Genomic DNA, 27988 nt, shown 5'->3' with positions numbered 1-27988 from the left:
GCGGGCAGGAAGCCTGCCTCCATCCCTCCTCGCCTGCATCCTCGCCTGCATCCCTCCCCGCATCCTCTCCTGCATCCCTCACTCCATCCTTTCCCTCATCCCTCCCTGCCTCCATCTCTGCCTCCCGCTGTCGGTCAGTGAGGCGGGCGCTGCTGTCTCCGGCGGCCGTCGGTCCCTCGACCGGCGCCATGAATTACCTCCGGCGCCGCCTGTCCGACAGCAACTTCATGGCCAATCTACCCAACGGCTACATGACCGATCTGCAGCGGCCTCAGCCGCCCCCGCCCCCACCTGGCGGCCCAGCGCCCCCTTCGGGAGGCTCGGGCAGCGTGTCGCCCGCCGAGCGGCCTCTGCCTGCGGCCGCGCCCAGCCCCGGCCCCGGCCCCAGCCCCGGCCCCGGCCCGGGCCCGGGCCCCGGCTCCGGCTCGGGGCTGGGCGGGGGCGGCGCAGGAGGCTTCTTCTCGTCGCTGTCCAACGCAGTGAAGCAGACCACCGCGGCGGCCGCAGCCACCTTCAGCGAGCAAGTGGGGGGCGTGGCCGGGGGCTCCGGGGGCTCCAGCCGGGGCAGCAAGACCCTGCTGGTAATCGACGAGGGGCCTACGGACTGGTGAGGCGATCCTCCAGCCCAGCCCCCCTCTCCTTCCCTGCCCCGCCCCGCCCCGTCCCTGGACCCTGGCTTCCTTCTTCCTCCCTCTCTATGACCCCTTATGGGTCCCACCTTCACCCCCGACAGTTAGTGCCTCTCCTTGGGCGTCCCTGAGCTGCGGATTCGCAGTTCAATCTGAATCAGGGGAGGATGAATAGGCGGCCTGGAGCAGGACTGGGCCCGAGGGCTCAGTGGTTAGCTAGCACTGCAGCCTCGCTCGAAGGCGTCCCCCGCCCCTCGGCTCAGTCTTCGAGAGGCGTAGTCGTCTCTCACTGTGTATTGAACCCGGGGCCATGCATTTAACAAGTGCCCCACCTCTGACAGGCCATGTGACGCAGGCCAAGTCACTTGACCTCACCTCTAGGTTGTGTAGAAGGTGCCTTGGTAGTGGGAGGTTCCTCACCTGGGAATTACCTAAACCAATAGAATCCCATGCCCAGTCCTTAACCTTTTCCGCCTACTCGGTGCAGAGTTGCGGTGGGAAAGAGAGTACAGCCTGCCCAGGGCTCCTAAGCTCACGTAGCCAGCTGTCCAGGAGCTCAGCTCCCTGTTTGGTCTACGTTATCCTGGACTGCTGTGTTTGGGGAGGGGGGAGGTTGGATTGCATCAGGCTTCCCAGTGTGGGTGGAGAGGCAGCGGAGAGGGAACTGCTTCGTCATGCCCTTCCACTCCCCTCCCCCTCCTGGAGCCCCGGATCTTCCTCCCCCTCCTGGAGCCCGGGATCCCCCTCCTCCTCCCCGTCCCCCTCCCGAGCCCAGGATTCCCCTCCCCAAGGGGTTGTTTTTTTTTTTTTTTACAGACACACACCCAGATGCCACCGGCCTAGGGGCCAGCCCACAATATGCAAAGCCACCAGCAGCCTCATAAGCGCATGCTGCCCCACAGCCCTGGCACTATGATAACTGTCACCGAAGAGGAGTTGGAGGGGAGGGGAGAGGGGGCTTCAGCGCACTCAGGGCAAGGGGCCCCCAAGCCCCTTCCCAATGTGTTGATCTCCGCCTCTGAGGGGTGGAGGGAAGAAGCTGGCGGGTGAACCCCTCCCTGCCCTCTAGGTGCTGACCCTACGGCAGGGGCCAGGGAGGCAGGTGCCTTTCCACCACAACTTGGCCCTCCCCAACAAGGACGCAGGAGCTGTCCAGCTTTGCCAAATCCTCAGAACCCTCTTCCCCCCAGCTGAGGGCCCCAGGCCAGGGGTAGTCTGTCCTCCCCCCAGGTCAGGTGTGTCGAACAAGGAAGGGCTCAGACTTCTCTTTCCTGGATTTTGCCCTGAGCTGACCGATGCCCATATCTCATCCCTCCTTCTCCAGGGCCAAGTACTTCAAGGGGAAGAAAATCCACGGGGAGATGGACATCAAGGTGGAACAGGTGTGCTGCTCTCTCTGACCCTGAGGTAGCCCTGGCAGGTCCCTAGGCTTCCCCTTGGTCCTGGAGCACACTCAGTCACTACTTGCTTTTCCTAGTGCAAATAAATGTCGAGGTCTGGCCTGCTTCCCTCACTAGCTAGGTTTCCAAGCATGCCTTGCTGTTGGATCGGGGACAAGGTTGAGGCCAGCCAGAGATTGGCTGACCTCTGTCCTCTTTCCTCCCAGGCTGAGTTCTCACACCTGAACCTGGTGGCCCATGCTAACGGCAGCTTCTCTGTGGATATGGAGGTGATCCGCAATGGAGTGAAAGTGGTTCGGTGAGTGACCCAGGCCGGGGGCAACCATCGAGGGGAGGGAAGAGACCTACAGGTTTGCCTTTAGGTTCAGTGCCAAACAGCATAGAACTTAGAGCCATACCCTCAAGGGGCATACGGTGGGGGGAGAAGGGAGCAGGGAGGAGCCTTTGGGGAAGATAGAGAGTGCTGCGATTTAGTTCTCCTTTCCTCCCTCCTCCTCTTCCCTTCCCTCCGCCGCCTCCTCCTCCTCCTCCTTTCCCTCTTCCCCCTCCTCCCTTCCCTCCTCTCTTTCCTCCCCCCTCCTCTGCCTCGTCTCTCCTCCCTCTCTCCCTCCCCCTCATTCTCCTCCTCCCCTTCCTCCTCCTCCTCTTCTTCCTCTCCCTCCCTCCCCTTCTCCACCTCCTCCTGTAGGTCCCTGAAGCCAGACTTCGTACTGATCCGCCAGCATGCCTTCAGCATGGCCCGAAATGGAGACTACCGCAGCCTGGTCATTGGATTGCAATATGCAGGCATCCCCAGCGTCAATTCCTTGCACTCAGTATACAACTTCTGTGACAAGCCATGGGTGGTGAGTGTCCCCATCCTTGGGGAAGAGCTGGGCTGGCCAGGAAGAGGCTTCTCCCCCTCACTGCTCTTTCTTTCTCCCTCACTCATCCCTAGTTTGCCCAGATGGTTCGGCTGCACAAGAAACTGGGAGCTGAGGAGTTTCCCCTCATTGACCAGACCTACTATCCCAACCACAAAGAGATGGTGAGTGCATCTGGGGAGAAGCTGGCTCAAGAATGGCCTCCATGAGTGATAGGTCCTAGCCCTGGCATCACTATTGGGGCCAGGATGGGCAAGTCACTCCTGCACTCTGGACCTCAGTTCCATAACAAAGGTATTTATTAGCCAAGTGCTGGTGTTCAGGGTCCTGGGGCTACAAAGACAGAAATGAAACAGCTTCTCTCTTCCATGGGGAACCATGGCATGTACACAGAGAAGTAAATCTGGAGGAGGAAGAGAATCGACAGTTGGGTAATTGGAAGCTAGGAGGAGTGCATTTCAGGCAAGGGACCCAGCCTCAGCAAATATATGGAGGTGGTAGATGTGATATTCAGTTTGGGGAACAGCTAGAAACCTAGAATTCTGAAATGTGAGTAAAAGGGAATTTGGGCCAGAAAGGGACTAGGAGACAGATTTGTGGAAGGCTTTAAATATCAGGCTGAAGAGTTTCACTTGATCTGAGCTGGGGAGTTCCTGTGGTCACATTTGTGACTGTCAAAAGTCAGTTGGAGGAAACTGCTGTGCTGGGGATTCAAGTTGAAGGCTAAGCTGTGTGACCTTGGGCAAGTCATTCCTCTCTGGGTCTCATTTCCACACTCTGACTAGATGCTCTAGTGTCTGTTCTCACTGACATTCTGTGGTTTCATGAGACTGTGATACAATGACCTGAGTGGGAAGCCAGGCTTGGCCAGATCTGGATCTTCCCCAGGCCTCAGTGTCCTTACTTCTAAGGCCTTTCCAGCCCATGATCTCCTGACAGCTGACGGAGGCCAGCAGGAGTCTCCCCCAAGGCCACAAGGTGCCTGTCTTTGGAGTCGGGGGAGAGCAAATTTAAAGGCTCAGCTTTAAAACTTAGTTGGATAACCATGGACAAGTCAGAATCCCTCTGAGCTTCAGTGCCCTTATTTTTAAAATGGGATAACAATATTGTACCCTAATGACACATCACCCAAAGCAGCAGTGCTACCGTAGACACACCTCTCTCTCTCTGTATCTCTCTCTGTCTCTCTCCCCCACCCCTGTCACTGTCTCTCTTACACACACACACACACACACACACACACACACACACACACACAGAGCCACTGGGTTGGTTTTGATGTATTTTACTGGCCATGATTTCTCAGAAGGAGGTGAGGATGGAGGGAAGGAAGCTGTGGGCCAGCTCAGGTAGTAGGTTGGGGCACCTCAGTGCTCAGGGATTTCCAGGAGCACAAGTTGTTCTTTTGAGGGAGGCAGGCCAGGTGGAGGCTCTGGAAGCCCTCACCTGAGGAGGATATCAGTGAATCTGTCCACAGGCAGCTGGTGTCACTTTCCACATGGCAGGGGAGGCTGGGGCAGTGTTGCACCTGAAGGAGAAATGAGAGGTCAGTAGGGACACCAGCCTTGAGTTTCCCCTGACTCATCTTCCAGAGCACCCACTTACTTGGCAACTGCAGCCGGTGGCATAGGTCTGGTTGAAGCCCAGTTGCTGGGCTGGGCTCAGGCTACTCCAGGGCCTCACAAAGCTGCAGCTGGTGACGTAGAGCTGGCCCTCCAGTAGGCTTCCTGGGGAGAAGGGGGGTGGGGGAAGAATAGGGCAGAGTGCCCCCTGATTGGCCAGGCTCAGCTGCAGTGCGTTGAATTCCCCCCCCTCCCCCAGACCAGGTCCCTCCTCATTGCTAGGCAACCAAGCAGACAGGATGGAGCTAGCCTGGGAGATGATTGGGTCCCTTCATCTCTCTTCAGCCACCCCTTGCCCTGTTGCCAAGCAACCAGAAGGGACTGCTGGCGATGGGGCTGGTATTTTCTGTAGCTCAGAGAAGCTAAGGGAATGCTGGGGTGTGCCTTTCTATTAGATTCAATGAGAAGAATGTTGTGTCTCTTTCCCTGGGTTTGGAATCAGAGGCCTTTGCCAGTTCTTGCCTTTTCATGGCTCTGTGAAATGAGGACGTTAGACAAGATGAGGGCCTGAGGGCCCATAGCTACCTTTAACATTTTAGGATTTTCAGTTCCTTTCCCTCCCTGGGATCAGTTTCCTCCTCAGTATTTTCAGGCAACAGTAGGGCATAGTGGGCTTGATTCCCACCTTTGGCTGTGACCTCTCCAAGCCTCTATTCCCTGATTGATAATATCAAAGTCCAGAGAGAGTCTAGCACACAGGATCATGTGGCTATGAGAGAGGGATCCCTTGCTAGACCTGGATTCGGGTGTGAGCTGTGTGACCTTGGAGGAGTCTCTGCACATCCACTTTCCCTACTTGCCTCATGTATAAAATCTGGCCAGGTTAGGTGTTAAGCATCATTCTTACCTGCAATCAAATACTCCTGGGTCTTCTGACCCTTGTGTCGGTATCCACAGAGGCTCTCCTGGGCTGGGGTGGTGAGGAGCTTTGGCATTGGAGGAATGGCTCCCAGAACCTCGAAGCCTTTGAACTTCTGGATGGAATTATAGATGAAGGGAGGAATCTCAGTGGGGGGTTGAGAGGCTACAGGCAGCATGGCTGGGGGATGGGGGCAGGCAGGATGGTAATACCTTGATAACTTTGATCTTATACTGCAGATGAGAGAGGGTATGGTTGAGCTGGGGGACTGACAGGAATTTAGCCGTGACAACTGTTGGGGCAAAGGAAAGGGTTAGTGAGTGTAGGCACCACCCCCACTGCCACTCTCCCCTCCCCCACCTCCAGCTCAGCCGTGTGCCTGAGAGGCCTGGGAGAGGGGTGTGTGTGTGTGTGTCTGTGTCTGTGTGTCTGTGTCTGTGTCTGTGTCTCCTGGGAGGAGGCTGGGGTTAGGAGTGCCCTACTCACCCACATCCGACCCACAGAAGTCCTCTTGAGGATGCCGAGGTCCGCAGCTGCAGGCCTTCACAGGCAGCCTTGTGGAGGCCAGGAGCAGGAAGGTCAAGGCCAGAAAGAGATACGACATACCCATTTCCGGGATGCTCAGGCCGCCTGTGCATGGAGGAAGGGGATAGGGTGGGAGACTGCAGCTCTCAGTGCTTAGTCTTTCAGGGAAAAGGTTCCTGTGCCCCTGCGCCTGCCCCCTGCTCCAGTCCTGAGCCAGGGCCAGCCCTGTCTGCTTCCCTGTGGGGCTCAGCCAGGGCTGCCAGCTTGGCGGACCTGGTGACTGAGGGCTCGGCCCACGAGGGGGCCCGCTGCCACTAGCCCTGCCAGCCTGGCATTTAGGGTTAGGGTTAGCCCTTACCTGGACTTGGAGGTGGCGGCGGAGGCAGCGGCAGAGGGAGCAGCAGCAGGAACTGCAGCCAGAACCAGTCAGTGTCCAAGTCTGGGAGTGGAGAGCCAGGCTGCTTTGGCTGCTGCTACGGCTGCCTGGCCTCAGGGCCGCTATTTAAGCTAGCTGTGAGGGAGGGGGTGTAGGGGTGGGGCAGCAGGCAGGCCGGCCGGGGGCGGGAAACCACAGGCAGAGGGCGGCCCCCCATTTCCGCTTACTCACACCCCTGTGGCAGCCGAGCAGGGCTAGTCCAGGCTGCAGTTGGGGGCTCATCATTTCTCACCCTCCCACCCCTCCACCCTAGCTCAGCCTGATCCTAGACAGTTCAAACGTGGATCTAAGCTCCCTTCAGTGGGGAAGAAGTGAGGGACATTGGAAGCTCTGGGGGTTCAAGGGAGAGCTGAGGGGCTGCCCTGGGGACAGAGGGGTCACTGGTGACCCCTGACTGGCCCCTTACTGTGTGGCAATGCCTGCAACTCTGACGTCTCTGGTGGCTGAATCAGTCCCAGGACTTTCCCTCTACTTTCCCTTGGAGCTGTGGCCGTGGCCTTAGGGTCATGGCAGTCTTTGTAGCCAGGCCCTATGGGAGCCCATTTGGTGACCTGGGCAGCTTGGGGTCAAGGGGTCCACCGTGTGTGTGCTCACACATGTGTGTGCTCACTTGCATATGGCCCACACGCACATATGTATACATGCCATGTCTTGTGTATGTGAACAAGCAGATTTCCCTGCCTGTTTGCTGAGGACCTTCTTTTTCCGCTGGTTGTGCAGAGAGGACCTCCTGGCTCAGGTCCAGTGGCTGTGCCCCAGAAAGCTCCTAGGGGAGGTAGCAGGGTGGAGTCAGAGGGTCCGGGTTCAAATCCCAGTCAGGCTGCTAACAAGAAGGAAGGCTTACCAGAGGACCATAGGAGTCTACAATCCAACTCTTTAGCCTGTGAAACCCGCTAGCACTGATGGTCCGGTCCACATTTCCAATCCCCCGATGTCCTTGGGTTAGCCTTGCACTCTGCTATTGGCTGGGGCACGTATATAGATCTGTTCTTATGGACTCAGTGAGCTGGAGAGCAGCCCAAGTGAGCTTGGCTTGAAGGATTTCTGCTTGTTTAGCCAGGGGAATAGAAGACCTGAGGGTCAGGAGAGGGGGCCTCAAGTCCTTGAAGGCCTGTAAGCCTGAAGATTGAGGCCTGATGGCTGGGAGAGCTGGCTCCCCTTGGAGGCACCATGCTGAGGCTGGGTGACCATTTCTTAGGATCTGGGCCTGACTGCATAGCTGAGAAGCTCAGACCCTTCCAACTCTCAGATTCTTTGCTTCTGGGCATGGAAAACATGAGAAGGGGTCATGGAGGCTTTGACAAATGGAGACCCATTTGTAGAGGACCCAAAAAAAAGAACAATAAGGACTATTTGCGTTAGATGGAACCTGAAGGTTTGCCAAGACTTGTAGGGACTGGGCTGATCTCCTTTGATCTCCGCAACAGCCTGGGGCTGGGGAGGGAAAGTGCCCCAGGTGGTATTCATTACTAGTTGCAGACTAGGCCACCTCTGGGGCCTTTTTGAGCCTCAAGCTTCATTATCTGTCAAACTCTCCAGCTCAGAGATAATGGATGGAGGCAGCGCTATCCTCAGTCCCAAGGTCACAGGCTGGAATTCAAACTCGGGTCCTCTGATTCCAGGGAAAGACTCTTGGGACTCAGGCATCAGGCTGTAGGAGAGAGGGAAGAGGGGGCCCAAGGAAAGGAAAGGGGAACTTTCCAGTCAGCCAGCAGGCTGCATCACATTGACGCAGTGATGGGAACAACTTCCCCGCCTCCAGATCCAGATCCAGCTCCCCGCCTCCCACCCCCCCCCCCCCCCCCCCCCGCCTTGCCTTTGCCTGAGGCCAGTGCCTCCTCTCCTCCTCTCTTTTCTGCTTTCCTCTTCCTCTCCTCTCACTAGGGTTTCTCACTCCAGTCTCTTCTCCTTGTCCTTCTCCTGTCTTTCCTTTCCCCTCTTCTCTTATTCCTGTGAACCATCCTTCCTCTGGCTCCTCTCATTTCGTTCTTTTCACCACAGTGTCACTCCTCTCCCACTGCTGTCTCATGGGAGCATAGATTTAGAGCTTGGAGGGACCTTACAAAGCATCTGTCTAGCCCAACATGCTCATTTTAAAGAGAAGGGAATCGAGGAAGCTCAGAGAAACAGTCACAGAACTAGGGAGAGACAGAGCTGGGAGCTGAATGCAGGTTCCCTGACTCCAAATATTGCAGTCTGTCAGACTTGTTCTCTTAGTGGCTATTCTAATAAATCAGTACCTGCTATTTCTAGAGCATGTTCCTGGGAGGCAATTCAAGCATTCTTCAGAGAAGGGAACTGAGATTCCGGGAGGCCCAGGCTCACAGAGCCAGCAAATGCCTGAGTGCAAAACTGGGTCTGTCCTGACTGAGGCTAGGGCCCTTTCTGCTAGACTGAGCTCCTTCCCCGGGGGCTGGTGAATAGATTTCAGAGGGTCTGTGAATTTGTATGGAAAAAAATAGGCATTACTTTCAATTAGGAATGTAGGCCACAAGTCTTAGTCTGTGAAGGGGTCCATAGACTTCTTCCTCAGCCTGGCACAAAAAAGCTTAAGAGCCCTAAACAAAACACCTTGGACAAATCATTGCACCTCTTGTTCCTCAGTTTACTCTTTTGTAAGATGCAGGTAGACCAAATGAAGTTGATTTTTTTTCTAGCTTGAACAACACATGTCTGCATACATACATGTATGCATGCATGCCTTGAACAAAAGATTAATGTCGAATGGCCTCCAAACCACACTGGGAACAAGAGGCAGCAGGCCAGAGAACCTGGGTTTGAATCCTGCTTCCAACGAGCTATGTGGCCTCAGTCATGCAGTAAGCTTGTACCCATTTACTGGCTGCCAGGCCTTTGCTAAATGTTGGGGAAACAGAGAACCCAGACCCTCTGACTCCACCTTCCCAGATAGGGAAAGAAAGGGTACAAACTAGAGGATACCATACGGCCCTTCCTCTGCTCAGTCCTGGGAGACCCTGGGGAAAGGCTGGTGAAAGTAACCTTCGCATTCAGGCTTAAAGGGAATAATGTGACCTTAGCATTGATGTAGTCCAGCACCAACATTTGACAAAGGGGGAAACTGAGGGGGCCCAGAGAGGGGAAAGAGCTTGCCCATGACCACACATGAGCCCAGGTCCTCTGTCTCCATATCCCAGAAGGGATGAACCTTGCCCAAGGTCACATCCACAGTGCTCAAGTCTAGGACCAGATTCCTGAAACATAAACGCATCCAAGTGAGACAAGAAAGATGTCACTTCCTTGGAGCGTGATGGCCCCTAATGTGTTCTTGTGCCCCTTCCTGCCTGGGAACTGATAGTGGCCTCCTACTCTTCCCATCAGCTGCAGTTTTACTCTTTTGCACATTTGCGGATGTGCCCTCACTCTCTCCTGGTTTTGTGTGTTGGCAGACATCTGTGATGCATGGCTTGTTGTCTCAGCTGCTGGGTGGGGCAGGCTCTGGCCTCAGCTCCTGTCTGATTGTTCTTGCATTTTCCTTTGTGGCTGAGCTGGGGTCAAGTCAGAGCCAGGATGTAGGCAGCCAGTCACTCACTCACTCACTCACTCACTAGCTTCCTCTATGGGAAAATCAACTTTCTCTTTTCTGGAAGTTGCTACTCATCAGTCACCCCTCCCCCCCTGCTTGGAGAGCTGGAAAAGCTTGGGTGTGGGTGGTATCCAGATGGAGGACTGAGGGCCAGGGGGAGGATATTAGCAAAGTCACTGGGCTGATGGGTGTGACTTTTCTGGGATGTGGAGGCTCTGCCGTCTACTAGCTGTGTGTGGTCATGAGTAAACTCTCCTCCCTGGGTCCCCTCAGTTTCCCCACTTGTCAATGCTAAGGTCATTCTGTGCCCTCTGAGTCTATGTCGCTCTTCTTCCTCCCCCAAAACTGAGCTGGACTGGTGCGCTCCCTTTGGCCACTGACCCTCCCCCAAAACTCAGTGAACAGGATGCTGGGTTTGATCTTCCTGGGTCTGCCAGGAATGAGGAGAATCAGTGTGCCAGGTACAAGGGGAGGGGAGAGGGAGGAACCAGGATCAGAGATGCAGAATAAAATGGGTCATCGATGACCTGGAACTAGAATCCACCCCCTTATTGAACAGATGGGGAAGCTGGAGGCCCAGAGCGGGGCTTGCCCAGGATCGTAAAAGCACCAAGTTAATTCACTCCAGAGTGAGGGAGGACTGAGTGGTAGCTGGTTGGGGAAGGAAGGAGCAAAGCAGCTCTGTGTTTAGGACCAGTACAAGGCTAACTGTACCGTTGTCCTTTTCTGCCAGCTCACCACAGCCAGATACCCTGTAGTTGTGAAGATGGGCCATGCTCATTCAGGCATGGGAAAGGTGAGTCTTCCTCCCTCTCCATCACTGAGAACCAGTTGTACTTTGTCCAAAGTTCACTGGAATGCCTTGAAAGGCCATGTGATTTTCCTCTTCTCACTCTAACTGGAGACCAGTTGAATTCTTTTTCCGGGACCTCACAACTGAGGGCTCTGGGCTCTCTTCCACACTTGAGTTTCTGCTCATGGGCCCTGGTACTGGGAGTCCCTGTACCCACATAGTTCAGGAAACCCTGACCCTGGTCTCTCAACCTTGGCCCCCAGGTGAAAGTAGAGAATCAGTATGACTTCCAGGACATTGCTAGTGTGGTGGCACTGACCAAGACCTATGCCACAGCGGAGCCCTTCATTGATGCCAAGTATGATGTCCGGGTGCAGAAGATTGGCCACAGCTATAAGGCCTACATGTGAGCCTTGAGGAGCTTGGTGGGGTGGGCCTCAGCTTGTCTATTCCCATGCCCTCTTTAGATGTGGAGGGAGGTAGGTTGTGTGATGAGTTGTGCTTCCACACTGGCGTCCTCATCCCAGCTTGGTCTCATTACTGCCTTAACTCCAAGCATCAGTAAGCCTGGTCCTTTACTTTTCATCAGTCCTAAATTCAGAGACCCCACCCCTAGCCCCTTCTCCTGAATCTGCTACCCTGCTCCCCGGACCCCCAAACTGGCTTAGCAGAATGGCCTCTGAAATGCTTTTCTCCTTCGTTCCCAGGAGGACCTCAGTGTCTGGGAACTGGAAAACCAACACAGGCTCAGCCATGCTGGAGCAAATTGCCATGTCTGACAGGTGGGACCAGTGTGAGAAGGGGGCCTAGGGAGTGGGAAGGTTAGGGAGGCCATTAACACATTGAAGCTTAACTGGGGGTGGGGTGCCCAGGCCATAGAGAAACCATACTTAGAGGTCCCAGGGACATTTAGCCTGGAGAAGCCTTTAGGGAGATATGCCAAGTATGTTAAACCCAATGTATGTGGAAGAGACAGGATCTGCTTGGCAGTGCTTGGGGTATATGTTGGGGGGTGGTAGAAGGTACAGGAGCAAAGTTAAACCTGATGTAGGGCAAAACTTTCTAACCCTGGAGCTGTCGAAAAGCGCAGTGAGCTGCCTCAGGAGAATGCCCCAGGCACTGAAGGTGTACCACAGGTGGCCAGCTGTCTACTTTTCTCAGATGTTCCTGCTCAGCCTTGATGGCCTCTGTTCACAGGTACAAGCTGTGGGTAGATACATGTTCAGAAATCTTTGGGGGCCTGGACATCTGTGCTGTGGAGGCCCTGCATGGCAAGGATGGCCGTGACCACATCATCGAGGTCAGCACTCCTCCCCCCATGTGAACTTGGCCTGCCTCCCTGGTCCCAGACCAGGCCTTTCCAACCTCTTCCTTCCCCCCAGGTGGTTGGCTCCTCCATGCCACTCATTGGGGATCATCAAGATGAAGACAAGCAGCTCATCGTGGAGCTTGTGGTTAACAAGATGGGCTTGGCCCTGCCTAGGCCCAGAGAAGCCTCTCCTGGCCGAGGATCCCACTCTCAGGTTAGGCCCTAGCACCTCTTCCACTAAGACGGGGAAGGGGGAAGTATGTATATAGGGGGCTCAGAGCAAGTTTGAAGACCATGTTCAATCCCACTCTTGACACAGGCTCTGTCACCAGGGGCACAGCCTGGAGGTCGCCAGGTGGGGCCTCCGGCTCAGCAGCGCCCCCCACCACAGGGTAAGCAAGGGCCTTCCTGGTGGTTGAAAGGCTGTGTGGAGGGGAAGGGATTCTGGTTGAGGAAGATGAGCACCCAAAGCTGGAGATGCCCAGCGTGAGGGCTTCTCCTGGCTGGGAAGAGGGGCTGAGGGTTACGCAGCCTTCCCTAAACCGCGCACGCGCGCGTTAGTCTGTTTCACTCGCGTGTGTGTTTCACTCGTAGGGGGCCCTCAGCAGACCGGACCGGGACCGCAGCGCCACGGACCCCCTTCCCAGCAGCGCCCCCCGCCTCAGGGCCAGCCGCTCCAGGGCCTAGGCCCCCAGGCGGCCGTGGCGGCGCAGCCGCGCCTCCCCAGCCCCAGCGGGCAGGCACCGTCGGGATCCGGCCGCCAGCCACGTCCATCGGGCTCCGGGGCCGGCCCTCAGGCGCGCGGCCCCCCGCAGCCGCAGCCCCCGCAACAGCCGCAGCCCCCGCAGCAGCCGCAGGCACCCCCACAGCCACCGGCGGCCCAGGGTCCGCGTCAGGGCAGCCAGTCCCCGCAGCCGCAGCCGCGTCAGGCCGGCCCCGCCCGGGGCCAGGCGGCCGGGGGCCCGCAGCGAGCTCCGCAGCGAGCGCCGCCTGGGCCTCCGGCAGGCCCCACCCGGCAGCTGAGCCAGGCGGGCCCCCAGGCCGGCCGCCCGGGCCCAGCCTCCGGGCCGCCCACCACGCAGCAGCCGCGGCCCAGCACCCAGGGCCAGGGCCAGGGCCGCGTCCCCGCCGGGCCTGGGCAGCCCAAGCCTCAGTTGGCCCAGAAGCCGAGCCAGGACGCGCCGGCCGCGGCCCCGCAGCTGAAGTAAGGGCGGCGCCTCTGACCGGGGGGCGGGGCCTCGGACGGGGCGGGGCCTGAGCGGGGCGGGGCCACCCCGGGCCCCGCTCCGCGGTAACTCTGTGTTTCTCTCCCTCCTCCTCCTCCTCCTCCTCCTGCTGCCCCTTCTCCTGGTCTCGTTCCGTCCCTGTCCCCTCCTCCTTCCCTCCCTCCGCCCGCCTTGTTTCTCTTCAGCAAATCCCAGTCTCTGACCAATACCTTCAACCTTCCAGACCCGGCCCCGGCCCCACCCCGGCCCAGCCTTAGCCAGGACGAGGTGAAGGCGGAGACCATCCGCAGCCTGAGGAAATCCTTCGCGAGCCTCTTCTCCGACTGATCCCCCCCCCTTTCCCCCTTCCCCCCCCAGGTGTGATCCCCCAGGCCTACAAGGCCCCCAGCACCCGGGATGGCTGTGTCTTTAAATATGCAAATCACCGAGCGCTCCGCTCCCAGTGCCCTTGGACCGGGTCGGGGCGCTCCTCCCTCTCCCCCGTTGTGCGCGTGCGTGTCAGTGTGCCGTCCGTGTGCCTGCCCGTGACCCTCGTGCCGCCGCTTGGCGTGTGTTGGAGTTTCTCGTGAAGCCTGTGATGCGCGCAGTGAAGCTCTAGTGGCCCCTCCCACCCGCCCCGCCCCGCCCCCACCTGTTACTCTGACCAGAGAAGAGTCAAGAAACGTGATTAAGTGATCAAAGCGAGAGCTGGGCAGCCTCCTGTGCTTCTTGGGGGGGTGGGATGGGGGGTAAGGGGGTGAGGGGGCGGGCTCCCTTCCTCCCCTTCCCCACCCCAAGCCGCCTGGTTCTGGGGAACTGGAGTCATTGCTGCTAGGTGTGGGCCCTGGGTCTGGCTAGAGCCACTAGGGCCCAAAGAGGCGAAGGGCTCCCAGCAGGGAGGAAGGCAGCTCCTCGGTCTGGGCCCGGTGCAGCGAGGGTTCCGAGGCGCTGCGCTCGATCTTCGGCAGCACGCGCTGCAGCAGCTCGATGGTGACCAGGATCTAGGGGGAGACAGACAAGCAGAGCTCGGGGCTACAGCCTTCGGGGGCTGCCCAGCTCCGCACCTGCCGCCCTGAGCCGCCTTCTGACCTGTGGGAACAGGGGCCGTTCCTCCCGCTGGAAGCGGAGGCAGTCTGCCAGCAGTCTCTTCATGGCTTTGGGACAGTTGCTGGAGACCTTGGTGAGGTCCGGTGACAGGTAGCCTCGGCCTACCATGAAGATGATCTAGAACGAGAGTAGGGGGTGGGCATCAGGCCACTGTAGGGAGGCCAAGGGAGGACTGTATCAGGGAGAGCCAGAATAGTGCTGGGGTGGGGGCAGGGGGAAAGAGAGGGAGAGGAGGAGGTGGCCACCTGATCTCGGTTGTTGATGTGGCTATAGGGGAGGCTGCCACTCATGAGCTCGTACAGAACCACCCCGTAGGCATAGACATCCGACTGGAAGCTGTATGGATTCTTATCCTGCATTCGGATCACCTCTGAGGCCTGTGGGGTCCAATGGGGTCCTGGGTGAGCCGGCTGGCCAGTTAGTCAACACCGTCCTGCTGCCCCCCCCCCCCCCAACAGGCCCCAGGCCTCACCATCCAGAGCACAGAGCCAGTGGGCTGTTCCACTTGCTGAGCCCCACTCCATCGGGTTTTCACTGTGGCCAGCCCAAAGTCTCCAATCTTCACTGTCAGCCCCTCATGCAGAAAGATATCTATGTCCTTGTCAAGGGTCACAGATGGCACTCTTGGCACTCTACCCCTACCTGCATCTTCCTACCCTAAAACCACCTGAGTACACATTGCATTTCCCACCCCCAGCCCCTTTGGAAGACACATCCCCTCCCTTTGCAATCTCTCCCCAAGGGAATACAGGGGGATACTGTTGGATTTGAGATCTCGGTGAATGATGTTCTTGGCATGGAGGTAACTGGAAGGAAATGGAATGTGAGTTAGGAAGAGCTGTGTGGGGTGCCCACCCCACGTGCATGCACGTGGGGTGGGAGTGGGAGTGAATCTGTGTGTGCACTCACTCCATGCCCTGAGCCGTCTGCCGGGCCACATCAATGAGCTGGACCATGTCAAAGTGAGTATCAGCCACATGCAGGTGGTGATAGAGGCTGGAACCCTCGCACCACTGGGTGATGATGGCAAAGTCAGGCCTGGTCATGAATCCCATGAACAAGAGGATGTTCACATGGCGAGTCTTCCTGCCAAGGTGGAGAGGGTGTTGGTTAGCCCTGGCTTGCCCAGAGCTGGCTCATGCTTGGCTGCTGGCTGGGGGTGGGGGGGAACACATGCTCACCTGAGAACCTGCATCTCGTTCTTGAAGGCCTGGGCTTGCTCAGCTGTGGGCTGTGCCACCTTTAACACCTTCACAGCCACATCCCCATGCCATCGCCCACGGAACACAGTCCCAAATGAGCCCGTTCCGATCCGCTTCAGCAGCTGCACCTCCCCTGGGGCTACCTCCCAATAGTAGCCTGAGTCTCGATAGCCCAGGGACTTCTGGGAGGCATGGACAGGACAGGGGAGACAATTAGCTGCCCATTTCCCAAGCATCTCCCTCATTGTTCCCCTTTCCCTGAGAACGTGTGTGTGTGTGTGTGTGTGTGTGTGTGTGTGTGTGTCCCAGCTCACCACTTTCTTCTTATCATCAGTGGAAGCTGAAGGTTTGCGTTCCAAGGGCTCTGATGAAAACTTGGGATGTGATGATTTCCTTCCAGGGGGGGACACAAGGCTGGGGCCAGGACTGCCTTGGGGGGTCCTCTCCCCTACTGTGCCTGGGAGAGGGAGGGACAAGATGAGAAATCAAAGAGCAATGGGAGGCCAGATTATGATGGAGGGGGGGTGCAGCAGTACCTGGGGTCAAGGGAGTGAGACACTCACCTTCAGCAGCAAAAGCCTGGGCTGCCTGCTGTGGGAGCAAAGAGTGGGAACAGAAGTCAGCCTTGTCTTTGAGCTCCTGGGGGCACCTTCCTAGCTCCCTCAGGCCAAGGGTCTCCCCATCCCTGTCCCTGACTCTCCAGACCCTCCTTTGCCTCCCAGCCCAACTCCTCCAGACCACGTCCTTGGGAATTTTTATTGGGATGTGTTCCAGGGACAGCAGTTACTGATTGAAGACCCTACCTGTATGAGCCTGCTGTCCACAGGCATTGTGGTGCTGATCATGTGCACATTGGGTGTGGATGTGGAGCGGATCCTCTGCAGGGGTGGGCCTCCAGGCCCAGGGAAAGCAAAAGTCTCCCCATGGGAGGCCTGTGTTTGTGTCCTGGTGGGGAAGGGAAGAGGAAGAGGAGGAGGAAGTCCCTGGGGCAGGATTCCTAAGGAAGTCCCCCTTCATCTACCACCTGCTAGCCTTACCTGGGGCTCTTTGGGGTGAGGGGCTCACACAGGGCCTGGCTGCCAGGCTGGGGTTCATGAGCACCAGGGCCTCCAGTCAAGTCCTGGACACTGCGGTAGAAACTGGAGCCAGAAGAGAAAAGAGAGACTCTAGTTAGTCTGGGGAGGATGGGGAGCCTCCAGAAGGTCTAACTGGGATGAGAGAGAGCCCTCCCCACCCCAGAGTGGACAGGTTGGGCTGAGGAACTTAGGTATTCTCAGGGAGATCCCGGGGACTTGGAAAAGGACTATAGGGCTCACGGTTGGCGGGCGGTGGCCATGTCAACACAGACAGTGGGGACGCGGGCACTGCAATGTTGGTGGAACTTGTAGCCACATGTCTGGCAGCGGAAGCCATGAAAGAGGAAGCGGCGGCAGAAGTCACAGAAGGTGAGAGCCAGGAAGGTCTTCCGGGCAAAGTTGTGAGCAGCTGCAAGCGGAACATCAGCCCGGACCTCGACTGTCAGTTCTTCCCCATGCAAGGGAGCAATGGCTGCATCCCAAGCTGTTGCTGTCTTCCGGCTAAGGGGGCCGAGAGGATGAGTCATATGGGGAAGGAGGGGGCTAGGGGAACTGGGAGAAGGGAGGACAAACAGGGAGCTCACCCCTGCACAAGGCGATACACAGCGCAGCAGTCTTGGTTCAGTCCCCGCACCTTCAGCGCCTTGTCCAGTGAGTCGGAGACGGTCATCCCATCTCTCGCAGTTACCTAACAGATGCTTGTGATTTACTTTTTCCCAAGTTTCCCTCCTTGTCCCAGCTCCCAAGATTAGGAGTTTCTTCCTTCCCTGGGCAGGGCCCCTGATCTTTCCCAGATGGCTTGCTCACCACTGTGCGCTGCTGGTTGGGCAGATAGACCTTCACAGTGCCCCCAACCCTATTGCTGGTGAAAGGGATAGCATCAGGATCTTCAGGTAGGGTTAAGCCCCTGGAGGGTTCCACAGGGGTGGCAGTCGGGCCTCGTCTCATCTTGCCCCCCCCCACACTCAAGTGACCTGAAAGGTGGGGAAAGACACTGTTGGGAAACGATGATGGGCTAGGCTATAGATCTCTATACTTTACTGAGGGGACAAGGATGATGGTGGGCTGGACACTGGTGCAGCAGAAAGGGTGCTGGGTTTGGAGTGGGAAGCCTTGGGTTCAAATCCTGGCTCTGCCATGTATTAGCTGGGTAAACTTGGACAAGTCACTTCACCTCTGCTCGCCTCAGTTTCCTCCTTTGTCAAATGATGAGGTTGGATTACATGACTTTTCTTCCCTCTCAGCTTTAGCCCTATGACCCCTATGCTGTGCAAGCACCATTAGAATGACAATGATGTTGGGATGGCTCAAGATCTCTCATTACCATTTATGGGGATAAGACTATTTGGGGCGGGGGAAGATCAGAAGACATTGAACTCTTGGGGGGCAGGGTGTGTGTGGATCAGGAAATCTTTAGTTCCCATAACAGAGGTTGACAAAGGTGGAGATAGAAATTTCTAAGCACTGTCAGATGGCCAAGCATGATGGGATAGGAGACTATGATTCCTGCCCCCAACAGCTGGTGCCATCCATCCTACCCTCTAATTCCAGCCCTAATTCTAATCCTTAGGGATCTTTTGTGAAGGAGCTTAAATGATTTCGGGGCCAACTCTGAAGTGGGAGTGGGGCTGCCACAGAAACAAGCAGTAGAGCTGCTGCCTGGGTGCTGGGGAGGAAAGAAAGTAAACAATACTGAGTCACCAGAACCTGCAGATAGAGACATGTTTGAACAAAGCAAGGAGGGGAACATTTCCACAGCACCCCAACAGCCCTTTTGTTGTGCCAAGGCAGGGGCACAGGATTCGAGAATACAAATAAGGTTTGCAAAGGTACAGGGGAGCTGTGACCCCCTAACTGTTCTTCACACATGCTTTCAGCTGTAAACACAGTTGGACAAGGCAGGGACTTCAGAGTGGTCACTCCATGTGGATCAATGTTTAGAGCTGGGCCCCTGGGGAAGCGAATGGCAGCACTATGGACATCAGCAAAGGAACACAGAGGTGGAGCTATGGTATACAGTGAGTGGGCCTTGGAGAAACAACCAGCACCTGTTGAGCAGAGCTACAGGAAGCAAAAATCAGAGTGATTAGCAAGGGCAAACCCTGACATTATAATTGGCTGGAGCCCCACCCAGGGGAATATCATAAGTCAAAGATTTGGGATTGGGGGGGTGGTGTGCCCCTCGTGTCCCTGTGCATGGGTGACTGTGTGTGTATGTACTCTCTGGGAAATTTCCATGATTCTGTGGTCAGCCTTGTGAGCCTGAGTACTTATATGGGGAGCCAGTGGCTACTCAAGTGGTTGCCAGACTCCAGGTGGGTGGGGACAACCCACAGGTGCGCCCAGTGTCCCTGGGCCTTCATTTCGAAGGGACTTGGACTGTTGCGGGGGGGGGGGGGGGGGGGGGGGGGGGGGGGGGCCGAGGCGCGGCTGAGATGAGGGGAGGCGAAAATTTCTGAAAACTCTTCGCAGGACCTAGATATTGGGGTTAGCAGAGGATCTCCAAGAGCCATAACCAGGAAGCTCTTATCACTAGGGAAAACGAAGTTTCCGAGTGTGGGTGGGGATTTCCAAGCGCCAAAAAGGGGCAAGGGGTAGAAGGGGTAGGTGGAATGGAAAGATTTTGGGGGGGAGACGACGGTGAAGAGGGGGTGGGAAATAGCCCCACCCCGGGAGGGACTCTGTGCGCAGGCGCCAGCAGCCAGATAGTTTAAAGGAACCAAATCCCGTGCCCCTCCCCCTTCCCTTCGCGCTTGCGCGTTGCGTCCAGCTACCCCTCCCAGCGACGGGAGATTCCATTCTTTTTCCGTGAAGGGGGGAGGCACGGGATAAGACAGGAAGTAATACAGAACGGCCACCGTGGCTTCAGCCTGGCGTCGTCTTACCTGTCACGGTGCTGGCACAGTGGCCTCCTCCATCTTGGGGCCCATCTTTCCTCTCCCAGAGGGTGGAACCGGCCACGGCCGCCTCAAGGCCCCTGTTCCGTCAGGCCTGCCCCCGTCGAGATCCCATTGGTCGCTTCAGCTCCAGCAAAGCCCCTACCCACAATCTCATTGACTATAGGAGCCGCCGCTCCTCCAGAATTCCATGCTCATTGGCGGATGCTTTCTCCTCCTTAGGCAGATGACACTGATTGGCCACTCAGGGAGTTCACCCCTTTCCTTTCAATCCCTCACTCTCCCGGAGCCCCACCTCTCCCGAGTGCACATCGGTCACTTCAGGAGCAGTTTTCCCTCAGTTCAATAGTTGTCAGGCCCCGCCCTCTACCTTCTCAATCCTGGGAGCCCCACCTCTGTCGAGTGTCCATTGGCTACTTCTCCCCCCACCCCTTCTAGGCCTGCAATGATTGGTCAGAGCGTCTTGTTCCTCTTCCTCCTCCCACTTCTCCGTTGGTGCACTCTCATTGGCTTTCTCCAGTCTCTTAGACAGCTCATTGGCTGCCTGGGTCTTGGTGTTGGTTGTGGCTCTTTAAGCCGACCAGGAGAAAGGTGGGGCAAAGAGTTGACTGAGAACTGGGTGGTGCAGGCTTGGGGCTGCAACCCGCCTCGGGGGTTAAGGATGTGGCGGAATGAGTGCTTTTGAGTGAGCTGACTGTCCCAGGAAAGAATTCTAGAGCAAACACTCCATTCCGCCTCTTCCCGTCATTCCTATTGCCTTCCCCCTCCCCTCTCCCGTTGTCCATTTCGGACTCTCTCTCTTCCCCTCTCCCTCTCCCTCTCCCCCTCCCCCCATGGGTTTCCCTGGGAAGATAAGGTCACCTGAGGGCAAGCTCTGTCTGTCACCCAGCCTTCTCAGCACTGGTTCGAGGAGAGAAATGAGGGAGAAGGGAGGGAGAGAAATAGAGAGACAGAGACAGAGAGACACACACAAAGAGAGGAGAGGAGAGAAGAGACAGAGAGAGACACACACACACACACACACACACACACACACACACACACAGTTTTGAAATCCTCAAGGAAGAGAGCTCTAGACGCGTTAGACCTGGGGCAGCTCAGGAGAGGCTGCTCACCAATGATAAAAGCTTCAGGCTGAGCTCTGCTTTTCATTTTGTCATAGTCCAGTCAAGGAAAGTGAATCGATTACTGAAACTCAATGATAAATCTGGAAAACCACTGAGGAAAAAAGTCTAGTGTCCTGATCACCTCCAGTCAAGATCCGTTCCTGTCAGTTTTCAGCCAAAGAGAGAAGAAAAATGGGGACTGACTACAAAGAACCCCTAAGGAGAGGTCAATGAAGAAGGGAGCCTTAGCCTCAGGATTCCCTCAGACCAGGCAACATTACTCATCCCTATAATTTTCAGGCTAAAAAAAGACTTATGAGATGCCTGATGCCCTTTGAAAGGCTTAGGGTACCACTAAGAATGAGAGCCTAGGCTAGTGGGGGCTGAGGGGCAAGGACCTGTTGTTGTCAGGTGGAGGACAGAGCTGGGAGATCACTGAGAACCTAGGAAAGACTTTAAAAATCAGTGGGGCCAAGGGCCTAGGCCACTGGTCACCTCAGGCTGAGACTCTCTGCCCTGTGAAAACCTGCCGCAAGGCTCCCTGCACGTCTGGGTTCCGGAGGCTATAGATGAGTGGATTGAGCATGGGGCTGAGGACAGTGTTGAGGATTCCAACCCCTTTGCTCTGGTCTGAGGCCTCCATGGAACCCAGGTGCATGTAGCTGAAGATACCAGCCCCATAGAAGATGCTCACAACAGCCAGGTGTGAGCTGCAGGTGGAGAGGGCCTTTCTCCGACCCTCTGCTGATCCGATCCTCAGCACAGCAGCTGCTACCTGCAGGTAGGAGGTGACAATGAGGACCATGGGGACTCCTGCCATGATGATACTCAGAGCAAAGAGCAGCAGCTCATTGAGGTGTGTACTAGAGCAGGCAAGATGAAAGAGTTGGGGGAGGTCACAGTAGAAATGGTTCACCACATTGGGGCCACAGAAGTCAAGTGTGGATAGTGCCACTGTATGGGTCAATGCATTTCCAAGTGAGCAGGCCCAAGATGCAGCCACCAACACTCCCTGGACTTCTTGTCCCATTTGAGTTGTATAGGTGAGAGGATGGCAGATGGCCAGGAAGCGATCATAGGCCATGGCAGTCAGCAGGAAGCAGTCAACACCAGCGAGCAGGTGGAAGAAGAAGAGCTGAGAGAGGCAGGCAGCAAAGGGAACAGCTTGGTCTTGGGATACAAGTCGCACTAGCATTGGGGGCACTGTGACGCTGACACATCCAATATCCAGCAGTGACAGATTCCCCAGAAAGAAGTACATTGGCGTACGCAGCTTGGGCTCCACCAAGATGGCAGCCAAGATGCCCAGGTTGCCGCCAACTGTGGCCACATAGGCCAAGAGAAAGATAACAAAAAGGACTGGCTGCAGTTCCCACCTCTGTGTCAACCCCAACAAGATGAACTCTGTCACAGCTGTCACATTATACCTAGGTTGGAGGTCCATGGGTGGACTTTCTTCTTGGCCAGTAGCAAGATGACTGGAATTGAAGATGGCTGAGGGAGAAGCCACAGTACAATAGAGTCGTTAGCTCAGAGTTGGGGCCCCATTGTCTCCCTGCCCCACAAGCTTCAGCTCTCAGCAGCATCTCGGCTTCTCCTCACATTTCCCATCCACCAGATTCAGGCGGTCATCGAAATCTGTCCCTACCTCTCTATGTCTAGCTGTGGCCTCACTCAACACTCCCTGACCCTTTGCCCAGACTATGTGATGTCCCTCCAACCTCTAGTGTCCTCCACCCAACCTGTCCTTTCTAGGAAATCCCTCTTCACATCTGGTGTGGACATTGTGGTGAGCTGATAAGTATATGTGCATGCGTGTGTATATGTGCATTTGCAGGTATGTGTGTTTTGCTCTCTTTTTTCAGTAAAACACTCTTCACCAACTATAGACGTCCTTGGAATCCTGTGCCTTAGTGAGGATGCAGAGTCTCCTCATGTCTTACTGAAATCAAGATCAGCCCTGTTGGTTTGCACCTAATGTCTCTTCATCTTCATCTTCAAGCTAGATTGCTGCCAGATCCAAACAGGTATGGAGAGAAAGGAGTTTTGTTTCTCAAGGGAATGAAATAGAATAGAAAACTAGGGAGCAGATAGAAAAATGAAATATAGAGGAGATTGTTGGAAAAACGTTTTCTGAGCTTTGCACAAGACCCCTGATTGATTGTTCTTGGGGGCTCTAATTTTGACATCAAATCTTATGGAACTTTCTCTACCTTGAAGGCATCAGAGTGGGAATTTTCTGAGCATGAACGCTTTCAGGTTCCTGTTCGTTCCTTCCTTCTTACTGCTTAGCCATAACAGGAAAGGAAACGGCCAAGTACAAGAGGCACTCTTCTTTACTAGAAATATGGAAGTCAAGCCCAGGAAGTGATGGGATTTGCCCTTGGTTTCAGTGTGGCTTAGCAGCTAGAAGCCTGGCAGCAGAACCAGGAAGCTGCCCTGGGTTCAAGGCCTGCTTCTGACACAGACTGGCTGGTCAGGTGATCCTGGGCAAGTGACCCTCTTCTCAATGCTGCCTGCAGCTCAAAGACTGTCCAGTGCAGAGGAGGTGCTGAGCTACACTGGCACGGATAGGTGATCATGGCTGTGGCTTGGTTTCCTGCCAGTGGCAGATGATTTGGACATGGATTCCTTGGGGTCACATCAATGTCTGGTCTTGACAAATAAGTCGAGCAGAACTTGTGGAGTTCTGGCTCCCTTCAGTAGCTCACCTGAGCCCAAGGACTCATTTGCTCTTGAACACTTTCCTCTAACAGAGCCATCCACAATCTGGCCATTCATAGCATAAGCCTACAGGTGGGACTGACACCATGATTGTCCCCGTTCTCTGAAACCAAGAACTGCAGTCAGTGATGCACATGGAGGCCTGGAGGCCTCAAGAGTGACAAGGCTGCTGGGCCCTTGGCCTGTTTAGCCAGAGTGCTCATGTAGCTGCTATGGCTGATCAAAGGCTTTTGTCCTGATCCAAGTCCACCCTCTGTACTTCTGGGATTGACATCCTTCCCATCCCTCTCCTCTGGGAGCTCATCCTGTTGACCATTCAGGCAATGATCTGAAAACATGCTTACTATATGCAGAGTTCTGGAGCTAGAAAAGTGAAAGAGAAGTAGGCCTTGCCCTCAAGGAGCTTATGTTCTGCACATAATATATAGAAAATGAATACAGGGTGATCATGGGAGGAAGGGCCTAGCAGCAGAGGGGCCCAGAAGGGCATCAGGTAGAAGGTGGTGTTTGAATTGAATCTGGAGGGAAATCAGGATTTAAAAAGTTTCAGAGCTGCATTCCCGACACAAATGACAGACAGTGCAAAGGTGTGGAGACAGGAAATGGATGTGGGGAACAGGGAGTAGCCCACGATGGTTGGACTGCAGAGGAGAGAGTAACATGGGAGAAGAGGGAAAGCCGGGAAGGCGGTCACTTCTGAAGAGCTTCACAAGCCAAAGAAAGATGTTCATATTTGATCTTAAAGGCGACACGGAGCTACTGGAGAATGGGGAGGAGCACGTGCGTGTGTGTGTGTGTGTGTGTGTGTGTGTGTGTGTGTAAGAGAGACAGAGATATGGACAGAGACAGACAGAGAAGGGAAGGGTGTGAATCATCCTCAGCAGCTCTCCCATTTTCACATCCCTCCCCTTCTGTGCTATCTACAAGTACACAAGACAAGTCAGGGAGCATTTATTCAGTCCTTACTGTGTTAAGGGCTACAAGTACAAATACAAGCCCAAAGCCAGTTCCTGCCCTGAAAGAGCTTCCTTATGTTCTGCTGGAGAGAGAAAATGCCTACATGGGACCTGGAGAGTTGGAATGAGGGAGTAACATGTTTGGCCTGGGCTGTCCCTGCAAATGGAGGTTCTTGGAGGAAATGAGCAATCGGAGAAAGGGCCAGAGGATCTTTTGGTGTGATGGGGCTCCTGGGACATGATGGTGAGAAAGCCAATATTCCGGAGTGAGTCCCCGAGAAGGATGAAGATTGTTCTGGTCCTTAAATTTGAACTTGGTCCTCCAGTACTTTAGATCTTTTATTTCTTTTCCTTTTCTCAGTCAAGCTTCTAGAAAGAGTCATCCTCATTTCTTGCCTCCACTGTCCTAGCTTCCATTTGCTCCTTCATCTTCATCATTCTGCTGCTGCCCCTCAGGCTACCCATCATTTCTTATGATAAACCCAATAGGCTTTTTCAGTTTTCCCTCTTGCGGATCACTCCGTCCTTCAGCACACTTTTTCTTTGACTTCTGCTTTGGTTCTTTGACTTGAACTGCCCCTTCTGAGCCTCCCTGTGGGCGTCCCCCAAGGCTTGGTCCTGGGTCCTCCCCCTTCTCTCCTCTCTTTTGCTGATTTATCATCTCCCACGGGAGGGAAGGGAGAGGAAGGGAAGAAGCATTTATATAGACCTACTATGAACCAGACACTGTGCTAAGTGCTTTACAGACATTATCGCATTTATCAAACCAGAGCCCTCATTTTACAACTGAGGATACAGAGACAGACAGAGGTTAAGTGACTTGCCCAGGGCTACACAGTTAGTCAATGTTTGAGGTCATATTTGAATTCAAGTCTTTCTGACTCCAAGTCCAGCTCTCTATTCGCTGTGACGCCACCTAGCACCCATGGGTTCAACTATCTTTTCCATACAGATGATTCTCCGATGTATATAGGCAGCCCTAGTCTTTGGTCTAGAATTACTAACTGGTTGTGGGCCATGTTCCCATAGTTGTCCTGTGGCTTCTTGCTCAGATTGACTGGTTCCTCCCAGTGCCTCCATTTTCAGGAGAGTAGATGCCCAGGCCAGCCATGTCTTCATCCCTCTCCAGGCTGGATCCCTGATATTTCCACCTTTGTCTCCCAGACCCCCTCTCCCACCTCCACTTTTCAGCTCCCTTATGCATGTTGACAGACTGCAGGCATCTCAGACTCAACACATTCATTTTTTCTCAATCCATTCCTCCTCCAGCTTTCCTCTCATTTCCAGCACCTTGCAGTGTTTTGTCTGTTACTTCCTCACCATCTCTCTCCACCATTCCTATCTCTCCAGCTTCCTCATTGGTTCTTTCCCTTGCCAATGTCCCTTCCTTCACTCAGGCACTCACACTCCCTACTGATCATACTTGTAAAGCATGATACCCAGCACATAGTAGGTACTTAATAAATGCTTGTTCCTTCCCTTTCCCATCTATTTCTTCTTTCTGCCCAAATAGCCTAAAGTATACTCAGAATCATAGAATTTGAGAATTGGAAGAGGTGTTAGCTGCCATTTAGTCCGTAAGATCCACAGAAGGAGTTTCTACTCTAACCACCTCTGGAGCTCAAGAGCCAGTTCAATGCCTAATCCACATGCCGGGGCTTCAGATGCTGTGAGATAGCTCTTACAGATCTTCTCTTCTCCAGACTAAATTTTCCTGGTTCCTACAACTAATTCTTATATGACACGGACTCAGTGACTTTCAGCATCCTGATGGCCCTCTTCTGGCCACTCTGTAGCTAATCAATATCCTTCTTTAACCATGGTGCTCAGAATTGAACCCAATCCTCTAGCTAACATCTGACAAGGACAGATGACAGAGGGATTGTCACCTCCTTATTCCTGACAGCCCTTATTCCTTATTAATTCAGCCCAAGATGGCATGGACATTTTTGGCTGCCACATCGCACTATTGACTCATCTTAAGCTTGCAGTCCACTATAACCTGCAGATTGGTTTCAAACTTCTGCCCAACCAGACCTCCCCCATAGAAAGTTTATTTTTCCTTTTGCCTACGTGTGAGACTACATTTATTCCTATTAAATTTCCTTCTCTTAGATTCAGCTCAATGCTAGCCTGTCAAGCTACTTTTGGACTCCAAATCTGTCATCCAGCTTGGGATCATCTGAAAAATCTGATGATTTTCTCCAAGCCACTGATAAAAATGGGAAGCAGGGTCAAGCCAAGATCCCTGGGACAGGTAAATGGAGACATTTTGCCACACTGACATTGAACTACTTGAAACCCATATTATTGTATTAGTACCTAGTCCTTGTCTCTCTGTCTTCTACATAAGAATAGTATGAAATACCTTATCTAGTGCCCTGCTGAGCTATAGCCATAGAATCCCCCTCATCTGGTAGTTTGTGTGGAGATAGAGATAGGGACCAGACCTGTGATTTTATTGATATAGGATACTCCCAGATGAGGAAATTCCCTCCACTCATGCAGGTTACAACTTCTAGTCTTAGAGAATTGCCTAGAACACTGGGAGGTTAAGTGACTTCTCCAGGGTCACACGGCCAGTAGATGCCAGGGGCTCAAACCTAGGTTTTACTGGCTCTAAGGCCAGCTCTCTATCCACTATGCCATGGTTTCCTCTTACTAGTTTAGTAATCCTGTCCACAAAAAGGAATGAGTTTGATCTAGCATGACCCATTCTTGATGCAACCCCCAAGCAATTACTGCTTCCTTTTCTAGAGGTTTATCAGCTATGTCTTCATCAATCGGTTCTAGAATCTTCTCAAGTATCAAAGTCAAGCTCACTGGTCTATCATTAACAGGCTCTATTGTCTTCCCTTTCTGCAAACTGGGACAGCACTTACCCTTCCCTGACCCCGTGGCATCCCTTCCCCTTCCAGGCTCTTTTAGGTATCCCTGCCAGTGGCTCAGCGGTCATGGCTGCCAGCTCTCTCAGGACCCAGTGGTGTGGTTTCTCTGGGCCCATGACTTTTTTTTAACTGTTCCCTTACTTATCTTGCCTCTCCCCCTTGTTAGTCATTTTTGTTCTGTGATTTCTGTGCCGCCTTCTTGGGTTTCCCCTTCATCTGATTCTTAGAATTCCTCACATGATCATATCTCCTTAATGTCCCATACAATGTCTTTCTCACCTGCTTCTGGAGCCATATGCCCAGTTATGGGTCCTCCTTCTGCCAAGTGTCCATGAGATTTGGGAATCCTTGTTTTCCTCCTTGCATTAAAATCCCATGCTTGGTGCATTTGTGGACTGCTAGCTAAGTCTCTGCTTGGGTGGCTGTCATTATTTTCTGGCTCATTTCTAGGAGTTAGTCTGCCAAGCATTTCTGCTGCTCTCTACTGCTAGTTTTCCTCCCTCATAACCATGTACTAGGTTCTTAGCTCCCTAGCTATCCAAGGGTAGTTTCTTTGTTTACTTTTCCTTTCCAATTTAAAGCTCTTTCTGTGAGATTTTTGAAGACTTCAGGTAAACCCATTTCTGCCAGTCCTTTAAAGCTGCATCCTGTCCCCAGCCAGGAGCCCATTATACTTTATATATAAAGCCTTTAATTTAATCTGAATCCTTGAAATCTAGAACCTATTTTCTGACTTGTTTTTTTGCAACCAATTAGCCAAATCTCTCAATTCTGCTTCCAGACGCCTCTCCCATCTGTTTTTCTCTCTATCCCATGGCCACCATTTTCTAGGTCAGGCTCCTGTCAC

At 54.4% G+C, this 27988-nt stretch overlaps 4 protein-coding genes across 7 annotated transcripts; 1 reads left to right on the top strand and 3 right to left on the bottom strand.

The window, feature by feature from the left end:
- Nucleotides 1-87: 87 nt before the first annotated feature.
- Nucleotides 88-13652, top strand: SYN1 (synapsin I). Of its 3 annotated transcripts, none has more exons than XM_072626298.1 (13): nucleotides 88-607; nucleotides 1954-2011; nucleotides 2236-2327; nucleotides 2718-2874; nucleotides 2967-3056; nucleotides 10612-10674; nucleotides 10935-11077; nucleotides 11379-11453; nucleotides 11869-11971; nucleotides 12054-12194; nucleotides 12300-12372; nucleotides 12575-13184; nucleotides 13392-13652. In XM_072626298.1, the coding sequence occupies exons 1-13, from the start codon at nucleotides 189-191 to the stop codon at nucleotides 13531-13533; spliced, it is 2166 nt and encodes a 721-aa protein (XP_072482399.1). In that variant the 5' UTR covers nucleotides 88-188; the 3' UTR covers nucleotides 13534-13652. The 3 variants fall into 3 exon arrangements, with proteins under 3 accessions (XP_072482399.1, XP_072482401.1, XP_072482402.1); XM_072626300.1 differs by having other exon boundaries at nucleotides 13430-13573; XM_072626301.1 differs by having other exon boundaries at nucleotides 13402-13490.
- Nucleotides 4162-6438, bottom strand: TIMP1 (TIMP metallopeptidase inhibitor 1). Its single transcript, XM_072626305.1, has 6 exons — nucleotides 6257-6438; nucleotides 5860-6003; nucleotides 5586-5665; nucleotides 5362-5488; nucleotides 4498-4619; nucleotides 4162-4420 (listed from the first exon to the last, which is right to left on the bottom strand). Exons 2-6 carry the CDS (start codon nucleotides 5981-5983, stop codon nucleotides 4238-4240), a joined length of 636 nt encoding a protein of 211 aa, XP_072482406.1. The 5' UTR covers nucleotides 5984-6003; nucleotides 6257-6438; the 3' UTR covers nucleotides 4162-4237.
- A 221-nt stretch (nucleotides 13653-13873) lies between the features above and the next one.
- On the bottom strand, nucleotides 13874-19918 carry ARAF (A-Raf proto-oncogene, serine/threonine kinase). 2 transcript variants are annotated; one of them, XM_072626302.1, is made up of 15 exons: nucleotides 19456-19918; nucleotides 17378-17544; nucleotides 17155-17258; nucleotides 16811-17071; nucleotides 16532-16633; nucleotides 16298-16439; nucleotides 16058-16085; nucleotides 15809-15951; nucleotides 15474-15676; nucleotides 15202-15378; nucleotides 15052-15098; nucleotides 14765-14883; nucleotides 14538-14669; nucleotides 14275-14409; nucleotides 13874-14186 (listed from the first exon to the last, which is right to left on the bottom strand). In XM_072626302.1, exons 2-15 carry the CDS (start codon nucleotides 17516-17518, stop codon nucleotides 14049-14051), a joined length of 1872 nt encoding a protein of 623 aa, XP_072482403.1. In that variant the 5' UTR covers nucleotides 17519-17544; nucleotides 19456-19918; the 3' UTR covers nucleotides 13874-14048. The 2 variants fall into 2 exon arrangements, with proteins under 2 accessions (XP_072482403.1, XP_072482404.1); XM_072626303.1 differs by lacking the exon at nucleotides 17378-17544 and having other exon boundaries at nucleotides 19456-19527.
- A 1077-nt stretch (nucleotides 19919-20995) lies between these two features.
- On the bottom strand, nucleotides 20996-27705 carry LOC140515538 (olfactory receptor 3A2-like). The gene is made up of 2 exons (XM_072626304.1): nucleotides 27421-27705; nucleotides 20996-22067 (listed from the first exon to the last, which is right to left on the bottom strand). The coding sequence occupies exons 1-2, from the start codon at nucleotides 27608-27610 to the stop codon at nucleotides 21070-21072; spliced, it is 1188 nt and encodes a 395-aa protein (XP_072482405.1). The 5' UTR covers nucleotides 27611-27705; the 3' UTR covers nucleotides 20996-21069.
- Nucleotides 27706-27988: the final 283 nt, after the last annotated feature.

This window comes from Notamacropus eugenii, chromosome X (assembly GCF_028372415.1).
Source record: "Notamacropus eugenii isolate mMacEug1 chromosome X, mMacEug1.pri_v2, whole genome shotgun sequence".
NCBI classification, from domain to species: Eukaryota; Metazoa; Chordata; class Mammalia; order Diprotodontia; family Macropodidae; genus Notamacropus; species Notamacropus eugenii.
Note: the sequence above shows the minus strand (reverse complement) of the source record. Positions and strands in the feature narration are given on the sequence as shown.